This window comes from Thermobia domestica, chromosome 11 (assembly GCF_964235325.1).
Source record: "Thermobia domestica chromosome 11, izTheDome1.hap1.1, whole genome shotgun sequence".
Taxonomy (NCBI): domain Eukaryota; kingdom Metazoa; phylum Arthropoda; class Insecta; order Zygentoma; family Lepismatidae; genus Thermobia; species Thermobia domestica.
The window spans coordinates 94,792,998-94,813,866 of NC_137464.1; the positions used below are offsets into that span (position 1 = coordinate 94,792,998).

The 20,869-nt window shown below is 33.3% G+C and overlaps 1 protein-coding gene across 4 annotated transcripts in view; it reads left to right on the plus strand.

Annotated features, from left to right (window-relative positions):
• The window catches only part of Gcn2 (eukaryotic translation initiation factor 2 alpha kinase Gcn2), a 239,244-nt gene that overhangs the window by 78,665 nt on the left and 139,710 nt on the right, over positions 1 to 20,869 (plus strand). For all 4 annotated transcript variants that reach the window (XM_081730836.1, XM_081730837.1, XM_081730839.1 and 1 more), the window contains 2 exons: positions 54 to 173; positions 12,661 to 12,832. In XM_081730836.1, coding sequence (XP_081586962.1) covers positions 54 to 173; positions 12,661 to 12,832 — 292 coding nt within the window. The remainder of the gene's footprint in view (positions 1 to 53; positions 174 to 12,660; positions 12,833 to 20,869) is intronic.

Sequence of the window (20,869 nt, forward strand, 5' to 3'; positions counted from 1 at the left end):
TTAGATTTATTTTTTTTATATATGTAATTACAATGTGTGTTCTTTTTTTTCAGATTTCTAGTGTGGAACAAGAGTTAAATTATCTTCAAAAACTATGTCATCCAAATTTATTGCATTATATTAATATGAAATATGTGCAAGAAAAGGAAAACCTAGTCATTTACATATTAGAGGTATCATTTCTAACTTATCTTAATATAGTGTTAATTAAATGCATAGAAAATGTTTTCTTCAGAGCCCTTCTATTTCAGATCAACACACGGTTTCAGATCGACCCTTACAGATTGCAGTGATATTTTGTATTTTCATTGCTATCATCAATGTGTTTATAACAAGCGGAGAGCTCAAGTTGATTTGTGAATCGATTTCAAAATTACAGCCCGCCAAAGTTCTCAAAATTCATCAAAAAATCGTAAGTGACATTGATTCTATTGGCATTTTCGACTGACCTAAAGGACCTATGACGTAGGGTAAGGTACCTTTAAAAAATAATAATAATAATAATAATAAACCGAAAAAATAAAAAAAATATTCTGATTTTCTCAAAAAGTATTTTTTTTTTTAATTTTTAGGAAATTATAAAACAACATTTGATTATTATGTATATGTTTCTAAAATGTTATTATGGGATCAGCATGGGATCATTTGCTACAGGCGTTTCCAATTTCAAACGTAGAGTTGAAAATCACGTCAATTCAGGTCTTCATAAAAGGAAAGATAACTCGAAAGAAATTAGGATGTACTAAAATCAAGTTAATAACATACTACGTCAAAAAAGAACATGGACCAGATTTCTGTCCGTATTTGGAAGTTCTGGTTTTCTCTGTATACTTCTTCAACTTAGTTTGAAGTGAACTTCAAAGTTTTTTTCGGTTGCCGCTACACCTGTGTCAAGCAAGATGTATAGTCGGGGTCACAGAGTTTACCCTACATAGTACATCCACTGCATGAATGCAGAGAACATCTAGCTTCCCAGGATATGCAAAAGGTAGAGATGAGCTAGCTGAAGAGGGAAACGTCACTTTCACTTCCCAGCAACCACCTGTTATAGATAGCAGTTACGTATCCATTCACATCTACCACTGGAGAATTTATCAAATTTGGTGAGTGTATGTATCAGTGAACTCTGGCAATACAAAAATAACTTGACAAATAGTTTGGGAGTATCTGAAGCCACAGATTGGACGCGTGAAATTTCTGTCCCAGGAATTATTTGTGCTTCGTTGAAGCGATTTTGTAGGAATGTTGCTAACTCGGTGAACTCTTCTTGATTGACAAATGTAAAGTGTACTCGAGTAAAGTTTGCCGTTGCCCAGCCAATAAACTGCCTGGGTGAAGAAGTATGTTATCATATCGATACTACAGACTTACTGGAGCTGCAAGCTCTTGACTGTGCCATCAGTCCCATTACAAAGGCCTCTTTCCATGACTGTTCAGCAGAATGCCATTCAGCCTCTATGCCAAAGTCTGCTTTCATAAGTTTAAAAAGTAGCTTTGTTCTTGCACTGAGCACTAAATTCATCAGAATAGTAGTATCTTTTTCAGCCTAAACTGGTTTCTCAAGAACACGATAAGTTTCTGCTGGAGGCAGTGCACAGCCGTAGTGTTGTGTTCGAGATATTCCAAAATTACAACATAAATGATATCATGCTCTGTTTTTGTTTCTCCTTTATATTATAATATAAACAGTGAGAGTGTGGGGTAAGGGGGCAAAGAAATATTTGGGGGCAGCTATTCTTTTGTATACCGAAAAGAGTAGTTTTATATTATTTGACCTATATTACAATAATACATGTATGGGAGGGCACCCGTAGTCATCAGCGGGTGTACACCCCCTTGTCACTGACTATAAATGGGTCAATAGTAGCTTCTTCACTAATCTTGCTTTGTGTCTCATCCTGTGACACAAAATTATTTCCTGCGGGAGACCCGGGTTCGATTCCCGGCGGGAGCTCATGTGGTTCGGATTCCACGTTAATCAGTAGGTCCACGTCTCATATAGCCTCACTGCTGAAAGGGACGCTAAACTGAAATTCAACTCAACAAAATTATTTCCATCCATTTTACAAAAACCTAAATTAAAGCGATTTTCAACACCACGCTTGAAGTGGAAATTCTTGTAAGAAATGATTCCATTATAATCCCAGAATAAAACTTCGGAGATATATTCATAACAATGCTAATATTTGTAAGTTTTTGAAAATTTTCAAAATACGGCTTTTGAGAAAATGAAATTCAAAATTTTGAATTTTTCAATTTTTAAAAAAAAATTGTATGGTGTTATATACCATCTGAAAGTTCATTTCGTAACCTTTAAAGTGACATCTTAACCAACGTCTAGAACCTGTAGGTCAGTCGCAAATACCAATTAAATAAATGTCACTCACGCAATGTTTTGTATATTTTGAGAACTTTGGAGCGTGTAATTTCGAACCTAGTTCACATATCAACCTGAAATATCAGGATATTCATTTTTCTGCGGTTCCAAGAGTTGCACTAAATTTCATCAAAATCTGGCAAGGTAAGGCAAAAGTTGTTTGAAAGTTGTGTTAATTTGACATGGAATGGCTCTTTAGTTCAGGAAACCTGGAGGGCATACTAAAGTTATTTTTCTGCAAATCTAAAAGAGACAGATGATAAACGTAATTGAATAGCAATATAGCGTGTGCAGCAGGTGAGTGAGTTTCTGAAACATATACCAAGCCTCAAAATAGTATTCATAAAGGGTCTCAAAAAGACAGGAAATTTGAATTCTGAAGTGTAGAGGAGAGATTAAATAGTTAAAAAGGATTTAATCATAGCAATGAATAGTACAGAGGATACCATTACACACATTCATATAATATATATATATATACCTATTCTTGCCACTGAAAAGATGGTTAGGTTTATATCTTGTAGATAACTTTCAGTAGATGATCACCGTTCATGCGCAAACATTTCTGCAATTATCAAGAGACAACCGGCATAGCCCAGCAGCGTAACATGTCGACAGGAATACTGGCGTTTTCTGACGGATCCTCCCTTTCAGTTCTCCAGTTGTATGTGGTCAGCGATATACACCTTGCTCTTAAGGTGACCTCACAATAAAAGGTCACAGACTGTCAAAGCAGGAGATATTGGGGACCCTGAAATGTCACTGGATTGAGAAATAGCTCGATGTCCAAACAATTTATGAAGCTGGCATAGAGTTGTGTCTAGTGTGAAACCCATCCTCCATTGCTATGAATGAGGACCAAGTAAAATAACAACTGTGTCCAGCATATCTATATAGCAATTAGCCATTACGATGGCTACGAGTTCAACAGCATGATAAAGAAAGAAAAAAAAATACACCTCACGACGACAGCACATTACATGGTTATTTTGTTAATGTGTAAAGGTAGCTAGTGTAACTAATGTAGATTTCGCGTAGGTCACGACCATTTTTTTCTTTCTTATTACGTAACCTGTGAAAATGGAAATAAGCTTTATCCGACATGACTTTGACTGTGAATCACACAAAATTGTCTACGTTGTTGAAGATAATTTATTTTCAGATACGGGACTATCTGCAACTTTATAGGAATAAAACTTCAAATCGGTGTCAATATTCTTTGCACACTTCTGATGCAGCCGTAGAGATGCTGACTGGCGTCTAACGGAACTCTGTGGAGACTTATGATAACAGCAGCTCGGACAGCCTCGATATTTTCTTGTTTGTGGGCAATGAGCGGTTGTCCTGGAGATACTTGCTTCGGCGAAACCAATTTCCTAAGTTAATATGCCGTCGAAATTCATGGAGCATCCGTCACACACTCATTATTTATAAATAACCTTTTAGTGCCAGCGTGCGAGACCTAAACTTGATACATGTAATAAGGACGGTTAAGAGAACACGCATTTGTCATTCACTTTCACGAATTCAAGACAGGAAAGACAGCGCAGTTATAAAATTTTGACTACGCAAAAAAGAAAAGCTTTTGAGATTTGGAATATGAGATGTGTTATCTTTTAATGAAGTGTAGTGTGTATTCAGAAGAGAATATCAGAACCACCAGTCATCAGAGCATTCTGCAATTACATCGCCAATTTAAGGACAGTAGTTTGTTTATAAAAACGAAAAATCATGAGACAACCAAGCTTTTCTGATGAAACAGTGAAGAGAATGAGGAAGTGTGTCCACAAAAATTAACTTGTCACCGGAAAGTCATTTGGAGAATTTTGTAACAGCAACGTCTTCCTCTGGAATATTTGTAAAGAGACTGTATTTATATACCCACACTGCTAGTAATACCGGTAAAACTCAGAAAACACACCGCGGCTGCGAAGACCCTTAATAGGAAAATGCTACAGAACATATGATCCGAACCTAGCTACTACTTGGGTGCTCGTCATGTGACCAACGGGACATAACATAAAACATTTGTAATGTATGATGAAAACCTGGAGAGCTTCTGTTATTTTATTTCCTATTAGGCATTATTCTGTGTATAATTTTGAGATGTATTGTTTTCAATTTTATATTAACAAACAGTTGCCGAATATGTGTTGCATATAGATCGTCAGATAGATGAAGACTAAAGACAGATTGTCTATTAGTTTTGTTTTGTGAAAATGTCATTATGATAGAGATGGGTGGAATTGGTTACTAGTGTAGATATAGTGATGTATCATTTATTGATTAGTCCCAATATCGAACCAATGAACTATTGAGTGATTTGAGGAAATGAAACTTTTCTTTGCGTATTTTGTAAGATTTATTTTTTTTATTTATTATTATTATTATTATTTAGTTACACAAAAATCCTTAGTTGACTTTAAAGAATGAGGAATATGGGAACCGAGAAAAAACAGTATTATAGTAATGACATATCAATAGTCTAGAAATTAGTGTATTATAATATTTTTCTTCCGCATTATTTATTTTTTTTAATTATATAACTGTGTCAGTGTTCCTTTTTATATACAAAAAGACAGGGAGATATTATCTAACTTCTGTGACGTCAAGGGACTGGTGACACGCGGATTACCGCAGACATCATGACATAGGTTTGTGCTTAAAAACCAAGAAGAACCCGGAAGAAGTGTGCGAGGCAGTCAGTCGGTCAGTCGGAACAAGAAAAACAGGCAGTTGAGATTCAGTTAGCTGAGAATATACATACTGTTTATGAAAATAGCCTCTAGCACGGGCATTGGTTGTTCAGAGTTGATTAAACGATAAAACAACCAGTATATTAGGAACTCGAATACAGACGGTTCAAGGTCCGTACCCGAGTATGAGACGTAGCCTCCTTTAGGCTAGAAACGCGAACCACAGGAAGTCTGCACGTTTATTTCAGTACAAAAAGACTTTCAAAACCAGTCCAAAGGAGACCCACGAGGAGCCAAGCTACAGGATGGAATGTCACTAGGTATTCTGATACCCTATATTTATGTGACCTAACCTCCACTTATCCCTACTCTCTCTCTATTTTCCTGAGTTTATTGTTTTCTTTTCATCTCCCCTAACGACCAATTGCTGTATGTTCTTAAACAAGCGTTGCTCAAATCCTAAGTACCATCCACCATTCTAAAATACATCCCAAGATTGTCTCTTTGGCGTCGCAGCTACTCTGAAACTTAATTTCAGAGGTAATACTTGTGAAATGGTAGAGATACTGTATCTCAATTAATTCTTCCGATCTTTTGGTCATCTCTACGTCCCCATCCCTAACCTTCTTTGTTGATTTTTTTTTTTGGTTAATATGAAGATACTGAGGTTCAATTAGCAGTTTAACTTAATTAGCAATTCTTTTTCAAACTTCTGTTCCTAAAAATTTTGAAGAGATAGCACTCATAAAACTAACAGCAAAAGTGTGGAAGTATAAAGATAGAAATAGTTGAATGTAAACAAATTTTTTAAAGATGTAATTACAGAAATGATAAAGATAATAATGTAGTGCTTGTGGGTCATTACATAAAACTAAGATAGTTGAAGTCTTGTCTTGTCTTCTTCACTAACCAGTTTGTGCCATAAATGCTACAAAGAATATTGTAGTGAGTTAGATAATTTCTTCAGTAAGAATTACAGTAATCAGTATTCTTAAATATGTCTTCACTTTTTTTTTATATTGAAATTCCGTTTTTTTTTTTTTTTTTTTTTTAAGAAATTGTATTAAAGCCTTGATTGGTATTCGTTGATTTGTTGCTAAGATATATTTATATGAAAAAGGAGCACATCCTAAATGATTGTAAAGTTGATTTAAAAATTGAGTTCTAAACGATTCAAAAAGTTCACATTCGAAGAGAATATGATTCATAGTTCCAATGCCTCTATCACACCAGCAATGATAGGTGAGTTTTTTCTTAATTTGGAATAATTTTAAAGGAGTTAAAGCAGTTCCAAAAAGAAGTCGATAATAAAAGATGATATCTTGACGGGTCCAAGATTTTATGAGAGTCTTGAGTTGTTCTTGTAACGGTGAGGATATAGACCAATAAAATTTTCCTGGTAGGGTTTTTACAGCATCATACCATTTACGTAATTCTTTATCATGAAATCCTTTAACTTTGTGAAAGAGATTCCGTGGTGAAATTTTGATGTTTGTTGGAGTTCCTGTTATACATGATTGTTTAGCCAAATTATCAATCATATTACTGTTTTCTTCTATATTTACATGTGCCTTTATAAAAGAGAAATGAATCCGATAATTATTTTCAGTCATATTTAGATATAGATGTTTAATATTTAAAAGTAACCATGTCATTGTTTTATCCCAATTGATATATTGTAACTTCATAAGCACACTCAAGGAATCTGAACATCCACAGATTTTTTGATTTCATGTTTTTTAATATATAGTAAGGCCTGTCTAATGGCGAATGCTTCTCCTTCAAAAATAGAGACTTCTTTAGGTAATTTATATTGAAGGGTGACTTTTTTCCTAGGGATATAAACTGCAGCTCCAACATTAATATCTTTATACTTCGAAGCATCTGTATAGATGAAAACTGTTTCCTCATCAAAACGTTGTTTGAAATCTTTCCAAATATTTTGGTATATTTTTTCCTTTAAATCCTCATTAGAAATTGGAATGTAAGGAGGATTTAAAACTGTTATTTGTGTCATATTTGCATTAAAACTCCATACAAAGCAGGGTAATGAAGGTACTTTATATATCATTGAGAATTTTTTTTTAAAATTGGGATAAGCTTGTACGATCCAAGGGAAATTCTTGTTATATGGTGTATTCCTTTTTTGTAATAGTAATTCAATCTGTTGTAGCTGTTTTGGAATAGGAGAGTTAGACTTACCAAAAATTTTTATTAAAAACATTGATGCTGATTTGGAGAATAGTACTGGTAAAGGAATACATTCTGCTTCCTTTAGAATAGCTCGTTTAGGGCAGAATGATGGCTGTGAAAAAATAATTTTAATGATATTATATATAGCTTGATCTAATTCCTGAGAATATGTACCAGATCTATTATACAATAAGCTACCGTAAGAGATTTTAGATATATATCCATGTTGTAGAATTTTTAATAAGGTAAAAGGATTAATTCCCCATTTTTTCGATGAAAGACACTTAAGTAAATTTTGATATTTGAATTGCTCTTGTACTAAATATTGAATTTGAGTTTTCCAATTAATTTCTGATCCATTCTGACTCCTAAGTAAGGAATATATTTTTCACAATATAGTTTATTATGTTGAAATGTTAATTAATAATTTTTAATTTTTTTTTTCCCCTAGAGAATATGATAAACTTACTTTTTTTTTCCAATTTAACTCCAGTCCATTCTTGATCATCCAGTTATTGATTTCTTGTAAATGGTTTTCCACCTGTGGAAAAGATCTTTCGATGTTTTTAGAAAATGAAGTCAACAATATGTCATCAGCATAACTAGTAATTTTACTATTCTGCCAGTTTTTATTTATTAGATCCAATATATAAATATTAAATAGTAGTGGACTTAATTTACTCCCTTGAAGGAGACCTAATGAGGTATTTCTTGACTCTGAATAGGTATTTCTGACTTTGATGAATACCTGTCTATTTATTAAAGTATTATGAATAATTCTGATGATTTTACTAGGAATTTTCAATTTATGCATTTTTTCTATTAAAATATCTAAATTCACATGATCATATGCACCAGTAATATCAAAAGAAATAGTCAGAAGCGCTCCTGTTGTTAAAAAGGTTTTATAAATGTCTAGTATTAAATTCGTTAATGCATCATACGTAGAGAAGTTCTTTCTGAAACCTGTAATTTGTGGAGAAAATATTCGTGCATGTTCTAGGAACCAATTCAATCTATTAAGTATTAGATTCTCAAATATTTTATAAGCGCACGATAGTAGTGCAATTGGTCGAAAATTATTAGAAGTAACTGAATCTTTAGAATTCTTTGGAATAGGTAGAATCAAAATTTTTTCCCGGCTTGATGAAATATATCCAGTATTCCATATATAATTGTAGTACTCTAATATAGTTTGTAATCCTAAGTGAGGAAGATTTTTATAGTGAGAGTATGCGATTCCGTCTAGACCAGGCATGGTATTTTTATGGATGTTTTTTAGTACCACTTCTAATTCTGCTATTGTAAAGTTTTTGTCAAGAACTTCATTGTCGTTCGATATTAAATATTGAGTAAACAGACTACGATCATTATTAACGGTGCATGGAGTTAATTTATTGTGAAAAGATGGTATCCAATCTATATTTTGCAAATGGATTTGAGTGTTCTGACGTCCTTGATATAGTTGAAATTTTTTCCAAAAATGCCATATTTTATAAGATGAAGTACGGTCCGATATGTTATTGCAAAATTCTTGCCAACTAGATCTTTTCGTATTATATATGATTTTTTTGGTTTGAGCTTTTTGTCTTTGGTATTCAAAAAATGATTCGGGAGTACGTGTTGATACGAATTGTTTAAATAATATAATCGTCTTATTTACATACTTTTGACAAATGTTATTCCACCAGATAGGACGAGGTCTATATTTTTCCTTAGCGTTATTTTTTCCAAAAGATTCATTATGATTCTCCTTACGTAAATCAGATACTGTTTTCTTTATAATTTTAAATATATTATCTGGGTTATTATTTTGTGATAAATGCATTTGAATTTTGTTTTGGTAATCTGTCCAAGAAATATTTGTAGATATTTTCTGTAATTTAGATTTAAAACAAGTAGTATCTGCTTGATCAATATTTTCCTTAGCTTTTCCATGTGGGATGAAATGAGTATAGAAAACAATAGGGAAATGATCGCTAGAACACGTATGATAGTAAGTTTGCCAATCTGTTTCCATATAATAAACATTTTTCGTTAACGTAAGATCTGGTGCTGATAACGTATTAAATTGAAATCTAGTAGGTGATCCATTGTTGAGAAAGATATATGATGAATTCAACAATTGAGAAAGAAAGTCTCTACCTCCTGTAGTGGTTTTATTAGATCCCCAAACTACTGAATGGATATTGAAATCGCCACCTATATAATCAAAATTATAAGCAAGCAATTGCTTCCAGAAAGACATATCTACATAAATTTTTGGTGGAATATAAAGATTAAAATTTTAAATTGCAAATTTTTATACTGTAAATTTTGAAATTGCACATTAATAGTTTGAAAATTTAAATTATTTTTAACACATATTGCAATTCTTCCATGTGAGTCATGACGTATTTGATTTATACATTGATAGCCTTTAATTCGTAAAGGTATTTTAGGAGTACACCATGTTTCCTGTAATAATATAACATCAGGAGAGAAAATACTTATTAAATTTATTAAATGATATAATTTACCGTAAATACTTTGGGAGTTCTATTGAATAAAGATGAGTCTATCTTTCCTTCCTATATCCATTTTTTTTTTAAAGCTGTAGTAAAGAATATAGATTGTTGACGACAATATCAGGAGGAATCTGTGTACTATCTCCCTCGTTTAGTTTCATTGATGAAAGTATTATCTTTTTGATCCCTTCTTTTAACTTACGTTTGATTTGAGGAGGTAATGTTGATGCAAATGTAAACTCTATATCCTTTCCGGAGAATTGTAGAGTTGTCTCCAGATGCTCTAATTTATGAGGATTTTTTTCTATCTATTCCCTTTGAATCTTCAAAGGTGAAGTTTTGGATCCCAAAACATTCAGGGATCGGAGAAGCCACTTTTCTCCGAAACATGAATGAATTATCTTTATAAGGAAGAGAATAATCAACTTTTTTGTATGTCTTGTCTTTTTCATTTGAGGGTATTTTATTCGTATTAAACTCATCATTTGTTGAAGAGATTGAGTTAAATTTTATATTTTTATTATGAGCTTTACCCTTAACTAGTTGAGTATCGATTAAGAAGAGTTGAGTTGATTTTAGTTTAGCGTCCCGTTCAGCAGCAAGGCTATATGAAACGTGGACCTACTGATTAACGTGGAATCCGAACCACATGAGCTCCCGCCGGGAATCGAACCCGGGACTCCCACGCCGAAGGCGCGTACGCTAACCGCTTAGCCACGAAGGAGCTCATCGATTAAGAAGAGTTCCATGTATACAATTCCCCTTGACTTTTACGCCTCTTCTCCGGTGGTGAGCTAGGAAGATCACTAGTCACATGAACTCTTGAGGTTATTTGTTTCGACACAGGAGTTACCAACGGAGGCATATGTTCTATATTAAACAAGGATGCATAAGTTGAGTGATTCGTATTAGAGTGATGCCCCTCTGTTGTACGGAGATTGGCAATAGTATGATCTGAGTTGGAGTTAATATTGTTAGAATTCTTTTTTTTTTTTTCAAAATTGCATTCGCTTCATTAAAAGAAATCTTTTCTTTCGCCATTAGTTCCATAAGTTTACCTTGTCTTATTCTCTCCGGACACTCTTTAAAATCTGCTGAATGGTTTCCATTACAATTGATACAGTGAAGAGGGTTGTTACATGTTTCTGACGAATGTAGAGCACCACATTTTATACATAAAATTTTATTTGATCTACAATTATTCTTACGATGCCCGAATTTATTGCAACCTGAGATACATTGTCTGATAGCCGGTATATATGTGTGAACCGAGCGCTTAATGTAATATAACTTAATATCATTAGGGAGATGCTGTGAGTCGAATGTCAAAATAACTGTGGAAGTGGGTTCTAGTTCACCCGTTGAAGTTCTTTTGAAGATACGTCTAGCTGACGTAACTGTCAAGTCACATTTAATATAATTTAATATGTCTGACATTTCTATGTCTGTTTCTATACCATGTATTACTCCCATTGAGTAGATGAGATGATTCGGAATAAATGCTATCCAATTATTTTGAGATAAGATTTCATGATCTAAAAAGGAATTGGCTTCCTCGCCCGATCGGAATTTTATTTTCAGTAAATTTCAACCAATTTTGTCCACACTTTGAATTCCTGAAATGTCAGCAAGGTATAACTTTCTACTAATTGCCATAATGTGTTTTTTACCTAATTCATCTGAATTGGATTTGACGAAAACATAATATGGAGCGAAATGCTGTGAACCATATTTGTTTTTACCTATGGTAGTGGCATTATTAATATCTTTAAAGCTCTTGGAAGTAGCTTTTTTGTTCTGGAGGCCATCTACGGAAGAATAACTTCTTTGATTAGGTTGATTATTATTAGTATTAATACCTGGCCATTTACTTCCAATGTAATCATGGAGTCATATTCATCTAGAACATTCGATCCTGTATCTTCTATTTCAACCTCATTGATCATTATGTATTTATCTATATTTACTTAGCACGAACATAATTGACCATAGAAGATATTAAAAAACACAAAACACAACTTAGGATGAAAATATTATAACAGTCAGAACACTAAATTAAAACACTAATTTATGTAAATAAAAAAGGAATGTTCTCACCAAGAAAAGGAGTCTGGAATGTTCCAGAGAAGTTCACCGAATTGTATGCACTCTATTATTGTCTGTGCAATAAATCGTAATGTTTTTCTATAAACACTAATTTTGAAAACAATAAGTTACACTGTATTAGGTTGTTGATTGAGAATAAACATATTTAACCATTAGACGAACTCGACATATATCGAACGTATCCTACTACCATTCCATGCCCACTCCGTCCCAAAACCACATTCCCTGTACCCAAGATAGTTGAAGTGGTGTTCACACTATACGATAGAGGTACAGTAGATAATTATTTGAAGCTGTAACTGATCGAGGTTTATCAAACACTGAACGTTATATTTGCTTAAAGATACCATGATATACGTGCTGAATAATGAAAAGAATTTCTTACCTTAAGTATTTAGTTCAAAGACATTATATGATTTCAACACTCAGTGGTGTCTTCAGTAATTCATACCTCATTACATAGCAGACTCTTAAAAAGATCTTTGTTATGAAGAAATTGTTGAGAAGTGAATTATCGGAAAACAAGTGTACATAGTTTATTTTGGGCAATTTCTGTACTGGATACTTAAGGTAAGAAATTCTTTCATCGTGAGAGTTGCGAATGTGCACGATTAAACCTCGGCAGACATTAATAAGAAGTCATTTTCATATAATACCTCGGAAAATACAGCGTTTCTAAACGCTGTGATTCATCTATAGTAGCCATATATACCCAATAATACACACGATAATAATAAATAGTGTATGTTTATAAAATTAACGATTTATTTTTCTTTTCCAGGAATTTGTAATTGGAACAAGCCTTACGTATTATTTATCAGAAAACTTGCCTATAGAAACTGATCTCCTGCGACATTATTCATTAGGAATTCTTCAAGCTTTGTCATATCTTCATTCAAATCATGTAGTTCATAAAGATCTCAGGGATACAAGTGTATTTATAGACAGAACAGGTAATAACATTCGAAAACAATTGTTATCAATGGATATCATAAAACTAACCTGAATAATGTTCTTTTTTAATGAATTTTTCGCCGATATTTCCAGTACGTCCCACGGATATTTTTTTTTTTTTTTTTTTAAGAATATCCTCTACGCTGTTATTTACATGTGTATGGTATAACAATAAGTGGTATAAAAGAATATACAAATTGTTAATATATATTCAGAGTGCACTAAATGCCACGTATTGGATATTCTTTTTATATCTAGTTCTTTGTCCTTCTACATTCCGTATGTCTTCCAACACTCCAGTAAGTTTAAATCCTGTATGTGCAATGCTGCCATATTTAACACTGTTGTCAATTTATATACAAAGTTTTACCCCTAATTTGGGTTCCTGCATTATATATATATGTAGTTCAGAAGTGAGTTTTTAGTCCTAATATAATAAGCTTCAAATACATTCCTTTTAATGTTATTGGTGGCCCGATGTAATACCTCTACCTTTTGTACTGAATGTTTTATTGGTTGTAGATGTTTAAATAGACCCGAAACAGCCATTTTGTTGTCGCGAGATTCTCTGATGTGTTCCTTTAATCTAGGACTAATATTTCTTTTCGTCATTCCAATATAGAAGGTGTCACAAGCACAATATTCTTTCAATCCATTGATTATTATAAATAAATAACAGCATAGAAAATATTCTTTTAGTCCCGAAGAAGAACACCCGTGGGACGTACTCGAAATATCGGCTAAAAATTCATGAAAAAGGAACATTATTCAGGTGTTTTTTTTTTCTAGATATGCATATTATAATGTGTTCCATACGGTTAATTACCAATTATGTAATTAATAGACCAAACAGAATATTTGGTTTAAAAAAATGAATTTTTCCCTAGAACTGCTATTGTTCACAGAGGCATTTACTTCGTAATAGTATCTAGTGGAAAGATGTCACTGTAAAGCACCATTTGGAGCTGGTTCTTAGCGAATTCTGGTCTATCACAATTGATTCATGAAGTATATGTCTAATTGGAGAAACAGTTGCTGTGCAAAATTATGCATATTATTATAGTTCTTCAATATTCCTTTATAGCTGTGGTGGCTCAGTGGTAGAGCGTTCACCTCTGGTGCTTGGGGTCCCGGGTTCGATCCCAGCCCCCTCCAAGTGAACTTTGTGGTGGACAAACATCTTGTTCGTGGGTTTCCTCGGGGTTCTCCCGTTTCCTCCCACTTTCTTCATTCCACCAATTTCATTCATCACTCATCATCACCGTCTCCTTTAGCCTAACCGGCATAACCGTGGGACGTAAAACTTAAAGATTTCATTTCATTTTTTCCTTTATAGCTGCTGCATTAATTATCATTATTGATGTGTAATTATTGTAATTTCCATCTTTTTTCTAGTTCGATTTAATAAGGCTAATCGTTGTTCTCGAAATTTTGATTTTCGGTTATTGGTGGTTCTATGTATTTTTTTTTCAGAAGGAAAATAAACATTATAAAATTGGATGTTTTCCTCGGAAGTGCTTTATTGTGGTTTGTCTTATTAATTATATTCCTTGTCCCTCCTAAAATTTCAACTGTGTGAAATAGATATGTCAGCGTAAAAGATGTGATATTTATGTCTGTGGACTTCAATTCAGCTCCTCAATTTGAAATACTTTTGTATTGTTAAGTGCCGCTATATGTTCAAAGTGTGAATAATTGGTTACATTTTAATATTTGATGAGAGATCTGAAACCCTACTTATATCGGAGAGTCGTTTCCCCCTCCCCCAAGTAAATCTTGAAAAAACTCCACTGTGTTGTAGTTTACGTATTGTGATTGTTTTAATATTACGTATAAAAATGTACCGAAATCAAACAGATAAAAAAGTATTGCAACATTGACTTCAAAAGGCTGGCGAAAGAGTCCAATAATGTTACTATTAAATGTCTGAGAGGTGACTAACTTTGGTTTCTCATTATTTACCATTGAATAAAATGTTTCTCAGTCATTTAAGTTTTCCATTGCAGCGCGTGGATGCAAAGACGTTCTAAATTCCTCAACTTAATTGAATAACACCCCAAGTCTTTTGACTTAGGATGTTATTCGATTCAGCTGAAATTATTTTGCATTAAAAATAAGTCGAACTAAAGTTGTAATAATATGCAAGTGAATAGCCCGTTGATCATAGATGCCGACAAACAAAAAATTGAAAATACAAAAAAAAAAAAAATAAATAAAAAATAAATAAATAAATAAAAAATAAAAATAAAAAAAAATAAAATAAAATAAAAAAATGGACATACAAATTGTTAATCCGATTTTCAATTCACATCCTCGTTAGTTTTGCAGATATTATATAAGAATTAGTAAAGAAATAATAAACACTTCTGACCAGAGTATATACACTTGTTTATTAAAAACTAAATTCCAGTGTAACAGTTTCAACAACGTAACGTTGTCTTCATAAGACACTAACCGAAAGAGATGTCTTAGAGCGCAGTTATTTATACTAAAAGTGAAAGTCTTTGTGTGCGTGGGAAGCACCTGGGTCGGGCTTCCCCGGGCGTCATCTTTCGGCCACCTGCCCTGACTTAATTACCCTCCCACCTGTGTTTATCTTTTCCAGACACACCTGTTGTTTATACTTGACAAATTGCCTTAAAACATTTTCTCTTAATCTACCTCTGATGCCTATTAGAAATAAATAACAGACTATACTACATACAACTGATTATAAATACAGCAATACAAATATATATATATAGACATAAAAATAAACTATAAAATATAACAATATATAAAACTCTATATAACTATATACAATATTAAACTATAACAATATTAAACTATATATAATATTAAATATATGAATATAAATTACATATAAATATGTTCAATCTTGTTTTTTCACTTCAATTTGTTCTAATAATTTATCCCATAGATCATGTATTAACAGTCCACTTGTCCAGTTCATTAATTTGTCACTTTTCTCTTTCTTTATCCTTCGTGCTTCCTTCCATTTCCTTATCATTGGTCTATTCTCCCTTTCTAGCCCCTTTACACCTTCCCAATCTATATCATGCCCCGTTTCTTTAACATGTTTATATATGGCATTATTTTCTCTCTTAAGTCTCACATCATCCCTATGTTGTTTAATTCTCTCCCTAAGTTTTTTCCCTGGGAAAGGGAAGGGAAAGAAATAAGATGAAGGGAAAGAAATAAGAGACTGGAAGAAAGAGAAGATAGTGAAAGCCTTAGGAGTAATATGGGACAATAGTTTTTGTACGATAGGGAACAAACTAGTCAAGATCAAGGAAGGACTGAGTATAGGTTCAAGATTAAGTCCAGTGTTGTCAGAACTGGTGATGAACAGATGGGAGCAGAAAGTGATAGAAGAAGGTGGAAACAATCTAATATTGTTTTGCAGATACGTGGATGACTGTTTGGGAGTATGGAGAGGAACAAAGAGACAACTGGAAAAATTCGTAAAGAAGGTTGAAGATGAAGAAAAAGGGATAAGACTGGAAATGGAAGTGGAGAACAACAACATTATAAACTTCCTGGACAAGACTATATAGAGAAAAGATGGAGGATTTACAACGAGATGGTATAGGATAGGAAAGAATGTGCGGCAGGAGTTTACTGCCACGAAAGAAGTGATGTGGATTACAGCACCAAAAGAAACTTCATAAGGAATATGGAGAGAAGAATAGAAGAAATAGATACTGAAGAGGAGAAAAAGAAGGAGGACATAGAGAAGTTCCACAGTTTACTTGAGCAGAACGGGTACAACAGACAGAAGATAAGGAAGAACAGAATTGAAGAGGAAAGAAGGAAAGGAAGGAGAAAGAAGAGAAAAGAAGAGGAGGAGAACAAATGGCACGGGATAGAGAGCATCGGGGAGAAAACAGAAGTATTAAAGAACTTACTTAGAAGAGGTGGTGTGAAGACGTACAGAAAAGGAGGAAGAAGAATTTTGGAAATGATTAAGAAAGCGAAAAGTAGAACGAAGGAAATATGTGAGAAAGATGAAGGTGTAGTGTATAAAGTGACGTGTAAGGATTGTGATATGATGTACATAGGGGAAACAGGGAAAAAACTTAGGGAGAGAATTAAACAACATAGGGATGATGTGAGACTTAAGAGAGAAAATAATGCCATATATAAACATGTTAAAGAAACGGGGCATGATATAGATTGGGAAGGTGTAAAGGGGCTAGAAAGGGAGAATAGACCAATGATAAGGAAATGGAAGGAAGCACGAAGGATAAAGAAAGAGAAAAGTGACAAATTAATGAACTGGACAAGTGGACTGTTAATACATGATCTATGGGATAAATTATTAGAACAAATTGAAGTGAAAAAACAAGATTGAACATATTTATATGTAATTTATATTCATATATTTAATATTATATATAGTTTAATATTGTTATAGTTTAATATTGTATATAGTTATATAGAGTTTTATATATTGTTATATTTTATAGTTTATTTTTATGTCTATATATATATATTTGTATTGCTGTATTTATAATCAGTTGTATGTAGTATAGTCTGTTATTTATTTCTAATAGGCATCAGAGGTAGATTAAGAGAAAATGTTTTAAGGCAATTTGTCAAGTATAAACAACAGGTGTGTCTGGAAAAGATAAACACAGGTGGGAGGGTAATTAAGTCAGGGCAGGTGGCCGAAAGATGACGCCCGGGGAAGCCCGACCCAGGTGCTTCCCATGCACACAAAGACTTTCACTTTTAGTATAAATAACTGCGCTCTAAGACATCTCTTTCAGTTAGTGTCTTATGAAGACAACGTTACGTTATTGAAACTGTTACACTGGAATTTAGTTTTTAATAAACAAGTGTATATACTCTGGTCAGAAGTGTTTATTATTTCTTTAGTGAGTTCCAGAGTCGTGATGGATAGAGAAGAATAACTAACAACTGTGAAATTTATTAGGAAAACAATGCAGAAAATCGAATATAACTATAAGTGTGTGATGTACATGAGCACTAATTATTATTATTATTATTATTATTATTATTATTATTATTATTATTATTATTATTATTATTATTATTATTATTATTACTTACTTACTTACTTACTTACTTTACTTACTTACTTACTTACTTACTTACTTTACTTACTTACTTACTTACTTACTTACTTACTTACTTACTTACTTACTTTATTTATTTATTTATTTATTTATTTATTTATTTATTTATTTATTTATTTATTTATTTATTTATTTTATATTTACATTATGATATAAACAGATTACTTTTCGAAAATTTTTCTAATTGAACTAACTGTACCTGCGCTCTCTGCACAGCGCATCATTCACACATGAGCGTGAATCTCGTTGTCATTCCTCACAACATCTGTACATATCGCTTTACAGACAAAAATGAAGGACGTTTTAGTAAAAATCGGCAAGGAGCAGTGGCGGCGTAAGGCAGACTGGGGCCCGGGGCCAGAGAAGTAGATCGGGGCCCCTTCTCAAACAATCATGATTTGCACGCTGCTATTTTTGGCATTCATTTCCATAATCATTCTTTCTCTCTACTCCGCCTCCCTTTCCCGTTGGTGTGTGTGTTTAAACAATCTTAATCTAGGATATATTAAATAAATGGGGGTAACATTCAGCATCCCTGTCTATTTTTCTAATGCGCAGAACCGCCTTCACGCTGGTATCTTTAAAAAAACGAACCAAGACTATCATTGCGTTCATTTTTAACCAAGAACACGATAGAAAAAGGATTAGGGATACGATGTTTCTCTTGTGCAATTTCTCATATAGTTAAGTTTATTCATGGTTTCTCACCTGCTTGAGTTTACGATTACATTTTTCTCCTACAATTAGTCCCATTCACTTTAACATTTAGTTTCTCTCCAGTGATCATACACGATACTTAAACATTTTTTTTTAAACCGAACTATCAGTAAATAATGGCTAGAATAGATTTCTCTCCTGCGTATCTCCTTCACTTATTTTTTACTGTGTTTCTCTCCAGTGATAATATACAATCTATTTAGTCCCACTGCTTTTGCCGAAATATCAATGAATAGTTAAGTACTAGAATATTTCTCTCCTGCTTTTTTTTTTTTTTTTTTTTTTTTTTTTTTTTTTTTTTTTTTTTTTAGTATCGTTTATAGATTTCACGTGTATTTTGTAATTATATTATTTTGTATTTAATAATTCAACCATGTTTATATTCTGTCATTTATGACTGTTTCAATTGCAACTTACTGTACTTTGTACTAGAATGTATTACCTAGGCATAACAAATAATCCTGAATATGTTGAATAATTTGGGATATATCATAGATTAAGTATGTGAGTTCAGAATTGTACTACGGGTTGTACCATCTGCTTTTCTTATTGACAGACAGATCTTGACGGTTTTTTTGTTATTCTTTTGGTACTTTTGTATTTTTATTGTCTTAAGTTGAAATATGAAACTACTTTCGACGATAGTTCCACTACCTTATTAGCTTGTGTTCCACCAGCATTCAGAATGCTACCTTCCTTGCTTTGGTAGCTGCGAAAGTCTCAATTATGTTATCAAAATCCAAAGTAGATGTTATTTCATTTTCGATAGAAAGAATGGCCAGACTCATTGAGTAGCGCAAGTATGATTTTATCAGCTTCATTTTGCTGAAAGACCTTTCACGTAATGCGACAGATACGGGCAATGTTATCAAAATCGGAAGAGCGGTTTCCAAACTTTTGTCAACTTCAAGCCCCACTTGAAGACACGTATTTCAGTATGCCTTGTGAGAAAAAGTCAAGTTGCTCTTTAGTTTTCTGAGCACACCTTAGTGAACGGATTATATCCTTACAATCCTGAAATAATTCTACGCCATCCAAGTCATTTGGGTAGAACAAAGCCAAATCAGAACAACGTGCTTTTAGCCTTTCTTCGTTCTCATAATCTAGTTGCGGCACAAAGTTGGCGGTAGAACACAGGAATCCAAATCTATCGTTCAGGTCAGACATTTGAGTAAAATGGTCATACATTTATTGTCTCATCTCATCTAAAATTTCATTTACTTCGGCCTGTGCAGTCAGAGATTCATCCTTTGCTTCTCCAGGCATGCATCTCCTTCTCCTACTGCGTGTACCCACAGTTATTTTCCATTCTCTGCAACTTCCTTCAGCTGCGGATATGATTTCCTCGGCCAGCTCAATTCTCCAGGTATCAATGGTGTAACTGAATAAGAGCCTGATTGAAACTCATATTCTGAGATTGAAGGCATTTTTGGATCCGATCAATATATGGGAGAACTTCAAACCAGAAATACAGTAAACCGATGAAGTTAAATGACATGATACTTGCAAGAAGGAAATCAACATCTCGAGTATCATGAGTTTCAGTCGAAGTGTCACGCAATTCTTCCAACACATCAATTATTTCATCCAATTGACTAGAAAGTACCTTCACAGCTTCTGCTTTTGAACTCCATCTAGTGTCACTTTCACGTTTCAGACCAATCTTTACGTGCTTTTGCAGCAGATTCCATCGGGGAGTAGATCTAGAAAAGAATACAGACAAACGTTCTATTACTCCAAAGAAAGTGACCCCAGAACGTTAACGTGCGCAGCGTGTATTCCAACAAGGTTCAATGAATGATTGTTACAAGGAACGAAAATGGCAAAAAGATTTATATTTTGTATCAAATTTTGAACTCCAGAATATTGACCGGCCATTGTACCATTGTAGCCTGATTATCATAAGACTGGCCTCTGCAATCTTGAATATCAAGCCTATCATGTTGAAGTTTCTTCACTATTTTAGCAGAAATACTCTCAGCAGTCTTTCCTTCGACAGAGATGAAATCAATAAATGCTTCCCAAACTTGAATAGAATCACGTTGTATGTCAACAAGTCGAATGATTTGTGACAACTGTTGAACATGAGAACAATCAGGAGTTGAGTCAAATACAATGCTGAAGTATTTTGCTCTTCTCACGCTTTCAAGTATGTGCTGTCGAACTTTTTCTCCAAGAAAGTTAATCAATTCGTTCTAATCGTGTGAAAAGTAAAAT